The sequence below is a fragment of the Numida meleagris genome, chromosome 6 (assembly GCF_002078875.1).
Source record: "Numida meleagris isolate 19003 breed g44 Domestic line chromosome 6, NumMel1.0, whole genome shotgun sequence".
Lineage (NCBI taxonomy): Eukaryota > Metazoa > Chordata > Aves > Galliformes > Numididae > Numida > Numida meleagris.
In genome coordinates, this window is record NC_034414.1 from 4320130 (window position 1) to 4334228 (window position 14099).

At 42.1% G+C, this 14099-nt stretch overlaps 1 protein-coding gene across 1 annotated transcript in view; it reads left to right on the forward strand.

Moving 5' to 3' along the window:
- Positions 232–14099, forward strand: part of SLC17A6 (solute carrier family 17 member 6) — a 33109-nt gene continuing 19241 nt past the window's right edge. Inside the window, exons 1-3 of the mRNA XM_021401897.1 lie at positions 232–962; positions 3903–4155; positions 4974–5092. Of these exons, the coding sequence (XP_021257572.1) occupies positions 877–962; positions 3903–4155; positions 4974–5092 (458 nt within the window). The 5' untranslated portion in view covers positions 232–876. The remainder of the gene's footprint in view (positions 963–3902; positions 4156–4973; positions 5093–14099) is intronic.

The following is a 14099-nucleotide window of genomic DNA, read 5'->3' on the forward strand; positions in this document are numbered from 1 at the left end:
CTTTTCCCCAGCAGAGCGGCTGACTGCAAGAAGGCCCTGTCCTTTCTCCCCACGACTCGCTCGGCGACGCTCGCTCCGTGGCGCAGCAAGTCTCCATCGAGGGGCTGCCCAGGGCACGCCCCGGCCCCGCTCTGCGGAGCTGCTCGCTGCGGGCCGGGCGGCGGCGGGCCGGGCGCTGTCCGCGGTGCTGAAGGGAGCGGAGCGGGCGGGACGCGGTGCTGTCCGCGGTGCTGAAAGAGGCGAGGCGCGCTGAGGCGCCCCTCTCCGCCGCCGCCGCCTTGGGGCGCGACCTGCGCGGGTGGGCGGACGGCAGCAGCGCGGAGGGGATCGGCGCTTCTCACCCTCCGACCGATTTAGCTCCGGGGCGCGGGGAACTTCGGGCGCGCTGCTCTGTGCCTACCGCGGCGAATCGCACCCCTCCCCCTCCGTTTTACAGCCGGGGAAACCTCCGGCACCAAACCGCGATTCCTCTACAACGCTCCCGCGGGGGCACTCCGTCCCCTCCCAGCCGGGCATGGCACTTTCTGAGCCCGCGACCACTGAAGCCTGCGGGGCCGAGAAGACTTTCTGACCGTGCCTCGCAGCTCCGCGCTGCCGGGAAAGCCGGGGGCTGCCTGCAGCGCTCAGCCTCCCGCTTGCTGCTGCACACAGGCGCGCTCCCTCACCCTCGCCCTCTCCCCCCCCGGCTCTGCACGCCGTCTCTCCCCCTCTCAAACACGCGCGCACGCTTTCTCTCACTCTCCCTTTACTCTGAGGTGCACTGATAGCCATTTAATGACGGAAAAAAGTTAAGAGATTAAACCAATATGAACCATCGTTGCTCGTAGCAGTGCCCTATCCAGAACAGAGCAGAATCCAGCGAGCATCACTGCAGGAATGGAGTCGGTAAAACAAAGGATTTTGACCCCTGGCAAGGAGGGATTGAAGAATTTTGCTGGAAAATCTCTTGGTCAACTCTACAGGTAAGACTGAAATCTATTAGAGAACCCTAGTTCCTAGAAACAATTGAAAGCTTTTGTTAACCGTGAGCTGCTGATGGAGGTCGAATAGGAGTGCTTTGTGGAGGTTAGTGGTGGAGGGGCTGGGAGCTGTTTATATATCGCCGGTATAATCTGGATACTGGAAACTAGTGCTGGAGCTTCTCAATATGGCACCCTCATAACTTCTTTATCTGATTCGTAGATGCTGCTAGTAAATATGTAGCCAAAGATTACCCCATCTTTCTCGCACAAAATCAAGATCCCATCTTGAAACCATAATCAGCAGAGAGCAGCTTCCCGTGTCTTTATTTTGTATTAATTTTGAAACGTGTTCACAAGACCTTTATCGCTGCTTTCACCAATAATTAAATAATAATAATAATCTTTCCGAGTTTCGATTAGTCTTGTCCCTTGTGTAACTCGTCGTCAGAGGAAGATAAACACGGACATGTATAAATAATTGATGCCCGAACGATTTTTTTTTTTTAATTCTGACACTGAAACGTATAGAGGGATGTGTTTAATTATTTATCCCTCTGCACTGAGAAGCATTCACATGTCTTATAAGTAATATACAACTGCTAAATGCATAGGCATCCCAGGATATTTCTGTGTGTACACATTTCTACCATCTTCAAGCTCTGTATACATAGAAAACAGACACAAATCCACGCATATCAAAAAAGGGCACGTACTAAAGTTGACACATTGTCCTCCATCCAATCTAGTGACTTTAGTGACCTCTAGGACGTTTGAGAATAGTCTGTGAAATTCCAATGTATTTTGAATCTCTGCCAACAATTATCCCAGCGTTGTTTCAAGTTACAGATTAAAGCTAACTGCGGATTTATCTGTCTACTGTAGGTCACGTAAAAGTCTTTTTTCCATGCCTATGCGGCAGTATTGGGCACAAGCACAGGCTTTTCCACAGCATGAGTCACAACTTCTGCTGCCATTTTCAGAGAAGGGGAATTACTGCTGAAGTGATAAGACAAAAGTGAAATTTTCATTGTAGTAGGAAGAGTACAGTTTTGAAAAGCAAAAAAAAACAAATCCAGAGCCAACAACAACGTAGTAAATAACCTGCATTTTATCATTATATTTAAGTCATCTTAAACTGCGAGGAAAAATAAAAAGGAATAACTGATAATCCAGAGCAATTGCTTATAAATGTTGTTAAGAAAATAAACTTATTATTTTTCCTAAGAGACTCCACAAAACATAAATGAAATGACCGTTTCTACTGCTTTTTGTATTGACGTACAGTGAGTAATGGAGAAAGCATTTGTATTTTCCAGCAAAACTCCCTTTGAACTCTCCCATTAATTAACAAATGATCCAGTTACCTTTTTCTTTTTTTTCTCCAACATGATTGAACTATTTTTTTCCCGGTTCTAGGAAAAATACTTTTCATGTCCCTTATGTGTTAGCGTCTTCCGGAAGACAATCCCGTTTAGTGGGAAGACACTCGTGCATCTTTTTATTCGCACAAACGAATTTTTGACATAAAAACACGTTATTTTACTGTATTCGCAACTTTAAGACTATAAGAAATTATGCAGTATTAAAGCATGGAAATAATTCTCCCGGTAACTAAAAATCCCGAGGATTTTAACTGAGTAACTATGGGAGAAAGCCTCTCCGTTTGCTCCAAAGCACAGACAACAATCAGAGCCTGATTCTGCTAATTGTTAGCGCCCCATTAGCCGGGTGAGTTAACCTCAAAGAGCAGCTTCTGCGAGGAGAATTTCGGAGGTGAGAAGACACTCCTGAATCGGGGGTTAGGGCAGTGGCAGGAGAGAGCCCAGCGTCGGGAGATGGTCACGCGTTCTCTCCTCGGGAGAACGGAGCTAGGATGAAAGCGATTAGATTAAATTTCTGTCTTTCGAATATCTTTCTGGTTGCAAGAGAAGGTTTAGAGATTCAACGTGGAGCATCAGCTTGATACATCCGGTTTTTTTTTTTTATTATCCACACAGTATTTTTAAATATTTCCACCAAAGAAGAGATAGAACTTGCTAAGTGAGCTTTCATTGATTACGGGGTTGGGATTTTTATTTAATTTTATTTTTTATAGGGGGGATGGGGGAGGAAGGAGGGAAGGGCATTATTCGGTATTTTTTCTGTTGATTCGCCATAGCTTCAAATGGTCAGCACCCTCCAGATTCCTGTGCATTGATTTCTCGGAGATAGGATTCCCGTGTAAAACCAAGGCAGCGCGGAAGGTGAGATCGAGCTTAGAGCTGAGTTGGGAAGGTGAAAGCAATCGCACGCTCGCAAAGCGTAGCTGAGCAGATGCGATCTTTACCAAGACTTCTCCAAAGACAGACATGGTTTTTCTTCCACTGCATGTGACAGCCATTTTGCAAACCGAAAATAAATAGCAATACCGCCGCCCCACCCTTTCTATTACTATTTCTATTGTTCCCAAACCAGAAGCAAAACGCATACCAAGCTCATTTCCCTTGGTGTTTCTAGTACAGCAGTAGGAGAATAAAACCTTCTCCAGAAGACTGTTCTAGTTTCCGTGCTCTACCTCTTGGGCTACCCAACATGGCGCCTCTGCAGTGGCTACAGATGATGTCTTCTTAATACGTCCTACATATTTAAGCAGAAGTCTTTAATGATAGATGAGCAATTCTCAGCTAGAGCTCCTCCCTGGGTTTCTGCGGCGAGCTGACGAGGGGCGGGGGGGGGGGGGGGGGGGGGGGGAGGTTAGGTATGACTAATCGTGACTCCCACAGGTCACAGCTAAAGAACAGCTGAAGGTGAACGGAAAACAAGGAGTAAACACCCAAAGCAAGCCAAAGCAAGACGAAGGGGCGGGGGGAGCGATGAACTTAAGCCTTCAGCTACCCGAGGTGGCTGTGCATTCAGGCAGTGGGGCGGCCGGGTTTGACTTTCCCTTCTTGTGTTGGTCAGAGTCCTAGAGAAGAGGCAGAAGCCCGGGGACACCATCGAGCTGACGGAAGATGGGAAGCCCATGGAAGTGCCCGAGAAGAAAGCCCCGCTTTGCGACTGTACCTGCTTCGGGCTGCCCCGGAGGTACATCATTGCCATCATGAGTGGACTGGGATTCTGCATTTCCTTCGGGATCCGATGTAACTTGGGAGTGGCCATCGTGGACATGGTCAATAACAGCACCATACACCGAGGAGGAAAAATTATTAAAGAGGTGGGAACCGTTCCCTCGTAACTCCCATGCCCTCTCGGTGCAGTTCCCAGCCTCAGGCCAGGCACCTCAGCGCAGGCGGCTCGGGCTCTGCTGGCTCTGCGGCGCTCCCCCGCCGCAGGGATGCTCCCGTGCCGCCCCTCGGCTCTGCCCGCCCCGCCGCCACCCGTGGTAACACGGGACCTTCGCTGGGGAAAGAGGAATCATTTCTGCCAATTATTTCTATTTTTCAATTGCAGTTCCCAGCGCAAAGCCATTTTGCGCTAGAATGAGCGGGCAGATTTGTTTTCCTTTCGCACACCACGTAGGAAAACGCAGATATCTCGTAAAATAAACACAGGGAAAGGAAGACACCGAATAAACGACTGCAAGAGGATGAAACGGAGGCGAGGAGGTTGGGCAGGAATGTTTGTTAAAAACAGGATGAAATAATTTGCGTTGAAAAGGCGTTAAATGCCAAGACTCGTGTTAAAGTGGCTTAGAGCGCAGTGGGCGGGAAGTGATGCGACGCTTTAAGACGCTTTAAGCACCCAGGTGGGAACGCCAAGCCCATGGTCAGCCTTGAGAGCCCGCTGGACGGAGCCGGGGGCAGCCCGGGGGGGGCACGGTTCTGCTGCACATCCATCCGGGGGGCGGCCGGTGAGCCGGCACCAAGGGGGGCTTCGGGAGCTCCCTGTCCAGGCTGCCGAGTGCCACTGCCGGCCTCAGACCCCACCTCAGCCGGCGTGGTGAAGCTCCTGCGGGCACTTTCTTTAACCTGGCACGATTACAGCCTTCCTCTTCTCTTTCTTTCCTTCTCTCCCGGTCCTTTGCTCTGGAAGAAAGCGAAGTTTAACTGGGATCCTGAGACAGTTGGCATGATCCACGGCTCATTTTTCTGGGGCTACATAATCACCCAAATCCCCGGAGGGTATATCTCGTCCCGACTGGCAGCCAACAGGTAACGGCGGCCTAAATCTCCCCAGGTTCGTGCACGGGGGCAGACAAGGGGGGGCGACGGGCGGGCGGCTCCTACCTCGGAGCTCAGCTCCGCGCTCCCGGCCCAGGGCGGCGCCACAAACCCTCCACCCGGCCCGGGTCGGATGCAGGAGCTCTAAGAAGGAAGGAAGGCGAGTAGAAAATCTGGAGAAGTGGCTGTTTCCACGCTCCCTCCTAACAGCCCGCTGGTTTCGCTAGGGATTTCGGAGTTTGGTTCTTTTCTCGTTCAAATTAGCTTGGGGAGGTTGCGGCAGCGCTATTCAGAGGCAAGTTCAAAGATTCATTATTTCCATAAGGCCTAAGAGATTTTTTTTTCCCATTGCCCCACGATAGAATGTTATGATTTAATTTTTTTCCCGTGAAAAAGAAAACCATCGGCAGGAATTTTCCATTAACACAAATGAACTTAGAATGGTGAAAAAACACATTTCAATGAGACTTGCACAATGAAAGAAAGTGCAGATGGTGCGGGGACTTAAGGACTGGTTTCTATGGTGTCTGGCCATTTTTCAAGCACCCAGGGCGCGATTCTACCTGTTAATTAGATCCGCTGAGTATTCAGGACACATGAGGCTTTCACATCCATACTTAATGCCACAGGCTCATCGTTTGGCGAAACACCAAAGGTCCTAGTGCCACTCTGCAAAACCATAACAAACTAAGTGCAAATGGATACTAAAATCAGCACTATCTCTCCTCGGAAGCGTGCAACATCAAAGGTAGGCATAGGCTTCCCACTTTGCCTGGGAAGATAGCTGGCTTGTATTTGTTTGAGAAAGCGGGGAGCAAAGATACTCTCTCCAGGGTGAATACCTTTTAGACAGATATCTACATTAAAAATAAAGATCATTTACTAATGGACAGATCCTCTGTAACCGAGATAATACTCCTTTGGTAAACACACCCAGAACGCAGCATACGTTGAAGTGGGATATGCACTGTCTGTCAGTTTACAGGTGCCATCTTTTTGATAATAGCTCAGAAATCTAAAAAGGCTATTTCAAACAACAATTAACAGCTGCCTAAAAGGTTCCTTCTTGGAGCTTTTTTGCAGCTTTGCAGAGTCTAAAGCTCCTCAGGATCAATGGAAGTCTGACGTGAGTGAAGACAGCCGAATGTAACTCAGAGAAACAAAAGCCTGTCCTTATTTGCCCGAGTAACGTCAGTAATTTGAATCAACACAGATTTAAAGTGGCGCAGCTACAAAGATTTACAAGACAATAGCACGGACATTCCCAAGAAAGCTCAGTAGTTTAAACACCCTACCTGACCCAGGTCGGTTAACTTTTCCTCCTCTTTCTGAAAATTTACACTTACATCAATAAATGTAGAACAGTTCCAATAGTTAATCTGGACATATTTTAACTCAATTTTTCATAGGTTCGTGCTCAGTTATTAGCACCGTGGAAGCTTCTGGAACAACAACGAAAGGCAAATAACCGTGTAAATCAAAGATTAAAGGAACTGGCCATGACATGCCTGCTAGTAATTGCAAACAGTCAAATATTGATAGTGTTTGTAACTCTTATTTAGTTTGCAGATAAACAACGGCATAGAACAGAGCCTTGGACTGTTAGATGTAGTGGCTGGAACAACAACACATCAAGGAGTCTGAACTCCACATTAGTTCCTGAATGCTACAGATTTTGACATCTGTATATTCAGCTTGAAATGAAAGGGATGGCTGTAGGGTTATGTGACACCCAAAATAAGGTGCAAAGCTTGATGTCTATACCCTTTCCAAGAAACCCATCAGAAAAAGTCAGAGTGCCTAAAGTTCCATTAGAATATAAGCTATAAAATTCTTGGTTGTTTTGCATATTCTACAGCCTCAACCACTCCCTGCAAACTATGGTGGATGAGAGCCAAGTAATTTTTTTTATTATTATTTTAAGCAGAACTGAATATCTTTGTGACATCAACGGTTTCCTTTGCATTCAGAGCAAGTTTGAATTGATTCAGAAAACCTAAATTCAAGTATCCTCCGCATAAAAATAAAATAAAAAATCTCTACTATAGCATCACTAAATTCAAGACAGTTTATGAGAAACAGCCTTTAGTTGACGAAAAATCAAATTTTTTCTAGAGGGAGAATAATTCATTCCCTGAGAGTGAAAAAGATAATTATTGTATCAAAAAGATGATAGCGTGAATGAAAAACTGATTCCCAAGTGTCAAGAGTGTCAAGGATGAAAACTGGGAAGAGGGTTAAGGTGTGCTTTGTGAGTTTCACTTGTTGACGTGGTAGCAAAGTGCACAGGACTGAGTCTGCTTGACATTAAGATTCAGTCTAGCAACCAATTATAGAGATTGGGTTGATATAACTTGAAAGCGTCATTAAGACATACCACAGGAGGGTAATTTCTTCCATGGGTTATCAGGTAAACCTTTCTACACGCATTAATTTCAAGCTGGACTGAGGCCATTTATTTTGATTCCACCCTTATTTTAAAATGCTTACTGCCAATCAAGAATTAGCAACACTGAGCTCTGAACTCTCTAATGAGTATATATATTATTTATTTATTTATTTATTTTTACAATGGAGCCTGTCAATGGGTAGCATTTTTACCAAGATTCTACGCTAACTGTAGAACTCAAGGCTCCTACTGTGTAGTTATTCTGTTCTGCTTTGCTCTTATCACGCAGAGATTCCCATTACTTCTGACACAATGCACATAGTGATTTACAGATTTTTAAGTAGTAAATGGAGTTTCTCAGAAAATTGCTTTTGACAGCTTTGGTCTCAATTAATATTCATCACTGATAATTTTGTGATAGTCTTTTCAGCCCAACACTTTGGAAAACATTTTATTTAAAATACAGTTTTACACTGCTTTAGAACAAAAATCAATGAACCATGATCAAATAAAGCTACCTTTGAAAACTGCAGAGAGCTTTCAGAAATACCTCTCCTGAGCACTTACTTTGCCAGTGGTCAGCAGCACTTAGAATCATAGAATCACCAAGGTTGGAAAAGACCTCCAAGATCATCTAGTTCAACTGTCCACTTGCCACCAATATTTCCCCACTAAACCACGTCTCTTAGTACAACATCTACATGTTTCTTGAACATTTCTGGGGACAGTGATTCAACCACCTCCCCGGGCAGCCCACTCCAGTGCCTGACCACTCTTCCAGAGAAGAAATTTTTCCTAATATCCAACCTGATCCTCCCCTGGGGCAACTTGAGGCCATTCCCTCTAGTTCTATCACTAATTATGAGGAAGAAGAGGCTGACTTGCATCTCATCACAACTCCTTTCAGGTAGTTGTAGAGAACTGTAAGGCCTTCCCTGAACTTCCTCTTCTTCAGACTGAACAATCCCAGGTCAGTGCTCCTGTCAACCTTTGTTGACTTCCATAGAGTGAACATTCAGCACATTGCAAGAAACATAATTCTTCAAAAGACATGGATTGGGCCTCAGGTGAGCCCTCATTTGCAATTAGTGAAGCTTTAAAATTGTATCCCTTCAGTAATGTGTGAAAATAGCAGAGGATTCCCTTTTGCTACAAGGCTAGAGATCTCTTCTTGCAGAGGATGACTTGCATCTGGATGATACTGGTACAGAACAACGGTGCAACCACTCACAGTAGGCTGGAGGGACAAAGGAGGTGCAGTGTGGAGCCCCACATGTAGGATTTATTTCACTGGTATCTTTTCTCAAAGAGAATCAACAATGAATCCTGCCATCATTTAAGCATTACACAATGATAGCAAAGAGTACTGAGATGTGCTCCAGTAGTTTACAGATAAAGTATCTTGTCACAAAGGCATCCAAGTTCACAACTTATCTAGATTGTTTCTCATACCTGAATTTATGTACAACTTTACAGTACAATTCTCTTCTCCTCAGCTCGCTCTACAATGGGAGTAGAATTAATAGTTTCTTCAGAGATGTTTACACAAATGTCTTCATCAAGAAGAAAAAACAGCTATGATTCAAAGCTTTTGAGACAGAAGGGCCAAAAACAGATGAACAAGTCCAAAGTAATATAAGTGCTTGCTGGTTACAATGCACTCTGGTTAGTAATATCAAAGCTTTCTCCCAAAAGAATCAATAAAAATTGATAGTATGTTTTTGGAGATTATTGGGGATTCAGTGCTATATTTTTTTTTACTAAAGTCACACTGAATTTTCAGTAATTTGAGTGGGGTTTTCATGAAGAAGGACCCAAGTTACATTTGCTTTGTTTTTCGGTATTTTTCCTTGATAAGTGCAAGGAGATATGTACACTCAACGGTTATGCACTAATACTCAACTGTTACGCACTAATACAATATATCCACACTATGCAATTAGCTGAGCTTTTACTCATAATGCCAGTTAATGCCATTTAAGAGCACAAAAAAGTCTTATTTTAATGCTTTTAAACTACAGGTTTGAATGTCAGCATGACAATGGCTCTCACCAGAGGGGCTATCATTATACAATTACTATGTCATGTGAACAGAAATGTTATGAAATGTTGTCAGTCTTCTAAACACAGTAAGTCTTAATTTCTACTTAGGTCATTAAAATAACTTTAGCTGAGGTTAATCAGACTTTGCCTCTTCTTAATAAATGTAAAAAAAAAGGAATAATTACCAGTGGCTGAAATCTTATGAAAGGGAAAGAAAAGAAAGTCGTATTTTGGTAGTCTTCAAATTTAATTTTCAAAATCTGATTTAAACAGAACATGATGGTCAAGATGCTTAAATGTTTTAAAACAATTCCAGGGATGCAATATCATTACAAGAAACTGAGAACTGCAATTTAATGATCATTCTTTTGTAGTATTTTAACAACCATATTGCAAACAGATCTGGATGTTCTGAAGCTCTGAGAGCAGTGTCAGTATATAGTCTGGAAACTGGTGCAGTTTTTCTTGCCTTTGAGATTCCTCAGGATGATTGATGCTGTTAAACTAAGCAAGTGTGTTTAGGAGGCACTTAAAATCCCAGGTGTATTTTATCACTCCCAGAATATGCTTTTGTCTGCCTGTATACTGTATAGAGATGCCAGGTTACTGGGATATTTGCCCAAGTCACCACATGGTGTGATGGAGCCCCTTCTTTTTGTGTTTTTCACAGCCAAGTGAGTGCCTGTAGCTGAACTAGCAATACTAGTCACACTGGTTGACTATGAAGATTAATGTGCAACTATTGTTCAACAATTTAACTACAGTTATGATAGTGCTGAGTAGTCCTTAAACCAGACCTACTGTTATGTACACATTTCACCAGCCATTTCAGGAATATGCAGAAATGCTGATAAGCTCATGGTAAAAAAAAAAAAAATGGATCAAGCAAACAGGTGACATATTAAAGATCACTTGGTAAACTCTTTTTTTGTTCAAAATTATATATATTAGGCTCAAATGCAAAGTAAGATGAGGGAGTGGGAAAGCACCAAAAGCTGTGATGCTGAGTGGGATTTTAAGCTGTTCTATATGATCCTCTTGTAAGGAAGTCAATGTAATCGTGGGGTATGTATTTTTCTGTATTTAGAATGGTCAGTGTATTTAGGTCAATGGAAATTACTATGGATTGTGGCAAGTAATTTGGGTAAAAGAGTATTAATATGAGTATAAAAAAATCAGAAATGGGATACAGGAGAGTCACAAAATTAGTTAAAAGAATATAATGTCATATAGTGAAAGAAATAATAGAACTACGTATTCAGTTTACCAGTACATCAAAAACAGTATTTGGAGGTAATTTGATTATAAAATATGCAAATAGCTCTACTAGAAAAAAATGCTGGGTATAAATGTGTTTTCAGAAGATGTAAAGACGGGAAGATATAACAAGAATCAGTAAGTAGAAGCCAGATAAATGAGGGTATAAAAAGCATAAGTATTGAAAATAACAACCAGTCACTACTGGGAAATGTTACACTGGATGTTTCTCCTTTGGGTGCTGGATTCCTATTTTGAGAACTGTATTTTAGCTATTCTGAAGAAACATTTCCAGTATGGCGATAATCTTGGCCTTGGCATCATTATTATTATTTTTTTTTTGTCATTAATATAGAAAAACAATCATTTTATTTAAACTAAAATTTCCTTTTCTGCATTCATGTAATACAAAGCTGCAGCTGCCTGTGAATAAGCTTCCTGCTGTGCTGTCATGTGTATACAGAAAGGCACCAAACTGGGCTGTTTTTCACCCCCTCATTTAAAGGAGGATTTAAATACAGTTATATTTTAACTTCTGCTGTACCCTTTAAAAATAATTTAAAAGCACACTGGAAATGTGTAAAACCACTGTCCTCACAAAAGCATTATAATGTTGTGGCAATATTTCCACAATTATTTTTGAAGTAACAGGTTAAGTATATACTTTGTAATTCAGGAACAATTCACTGAAGTTAATGGGTCACTGTTCGGTTGTATATGCTTGGGAAGTCATTCACAAGTGAGCAATTAGATATTTACAATATAAATATAGTCTTTGATGGCATATGCTAAATAGTGTTTTAAAAATAGATCTGTAATAATCATAGACTTTTTTGGTAAAGCAAAGCTGGCTGATTATTTTAACTCATTTGTATATACTTGAACATCAGAACCCTGTTACTCAAAGACCTAAAGGAAGCAAAATAGAATGACAATTTTTTTTTTTAATATAACGAGTTACCTAATAATTCCATGATAATGACTTGTATATCTCACTATCTGTTAAAACACAAATCCTGGCACTATTCACATTAAGGATCATCATTACAGAACCACACTAAATTTCTCCACAACTCAATCATCTCTCATCTCTGTTGAACTCTTCATCATCGTCACACTACAGTCTGAATGAAAAAACATAAGTCTATCTTTCTCTTCAAATTCTTCTTTTTCAAGTGCCATTCATCTTGTTATTAAGGGCTAAATCCTTGCACCCAGCACATAATCCAATAGGATTATTTCCATGAATAAACTGGGTGATATTTCAGACAACTGTATGTCAGAGCATTTCATCTCAGTCCCAAAGATTTTCAGAGTGTCATGAACGTGTCACTGAAATCATAGTATTTCTCCTTAACTCAGTCTTAATGACAACAAACATAAAACACAAACTGAAACGGGAAAGAACCAGATATCTTTACATTCTACATTAGGTAGAAATAATATGTTGTGGTTTTACGGTGGATAACCATGCAATGGTTAGACTGGAGCCAAATTCTGAACTTCTGAAGACATGAGATGACCTCGTACTGTAAGAGATAACCCTTAAGTTGTACTTGCCAACTCCACCTCTCACATTCAGATAAAAATCCTGCAGATTTAACTGGGCTACAATCCCAGGCACTGGTGTCAGGTTCGTCTGTTTCCAGGCAGTGCAGGCAATTTTGCACAAAGAAAAACCACAAAAAAAAACCCCAAAATAAGATGATTTTGTCACCCTACTGCATTGCAGGGTCTTTTAAGCACCAGTTACTTCAAAGAGGGGACTAGGGGACCATCTCAGGGTGGCTGGTACTGCTGCTCCCTCTGCCATATGGCTCAGGGTCCTTCCATTTTTCTGTCATGAATGATGAAGCTGTTTTCACAATATAATGATGCAACAAGGGATTTGGATGGGGGTTTTGGTTGATAAAAGGGGGGCTCAGATGTGTGACAAAAATTAATAATGTATCCAAGCCCTTATTATACTAGATTAGATGGCGGGAGGTCAGCTTTTACATATTAATGTTTCATGAAAGGCTTGTAATAGGATTTAGTATGAAGGGCACACAGACACATCCCCCTCCTCCCTTGTACACATATGAAAGAAAATAACTTGTTTTCATCAAATTTTTAAAGAGACAAATAGAGCTGCCGTACCATGGCTTCTGGCCACAGACTGTTATTGGATAGGATTGGTTTTAAGCAATTCTCTCATGAAGCACGTTCAGCCTAAGACCGGCACTTGAGAATCAGTGCTCCCCTCTAATGTCAAAGGTAGCTTATTCTGTCTGTTTGCTAGGCAGCTGAGTTCATAGATCACTGAAATATTCATGGCATAATCCCAGCTTTGTTAGCCCTATGCCATTTTATGCAAACTAAGGGCCTGATTCAGAAAAAAAACCACTACATTCTGGCTGTCATTCATAGACCCATGAACTGTCAGGGTGGGCATTTAAGGTGAATATATCCACAGTATAAGGGTTAACATCGTCTGCAGAAATTAGTCAGTGTTAGAGATAAGTCAGAATGATAATGTTGCAGAACATCTCATACTGGGTTCATTTTCACTTCATATCAAATAAGCAAACTGAAGTAGAAAATATCCCAAGGAGGATAATCAGAATTACCACAAAGTGAAGAGACAACTAAAGTAAGAAACATAATCAGGATTATTTGGATTATTTAGGTTACAAAGGACATGAGCAAGTGACATGATAGGTACATACTTAACAAACATGAGTATAAGTAATGTAAATATTCCAGACTGGCTATTCACAGTTTGCAGTCAAGAAGGTAACCACTGGAGCACGGGGAAACAGCTGGAAAAATGCAAGCAATTGTCACAATATAATATGGAGGAAAAACAATCTTCTTAGAAGTTAGTACAAGTACTGTTTACATTTACCTAAGTTAGAAGTAAGCAAATCATAATTAATGGGGCTAAATTTAGAGCTTCCAAGCAAATTTCAATTATTAACATGACAGGCTAAAATATTATTTTCATTTTTTTGCTGAGAAGAACCTGTGTTACTCTCAGTGAACTACTACAAGCCCACAGAAGGTGGATTTTTTGTAATTATTGGGGTATAGGATATGAGATAACATCATCCAGGTATGTCAGTGCTGCCAAATAACTTCACTTCCAGTTCTCTCCCAGGTCAGAATGCTGAATGAATGATTCCGCATAACCTTTCCTTTCAAAGGGGAAAACCTAGTCCTCTGAAACAACATAGTTAATGCCAGGCACTTTTCCCAACAAAAATCCTCAGTCACTTCTGCCTGCTTTGCTATTTCAACCCAATACAATATCTACATTGGATTTCATGC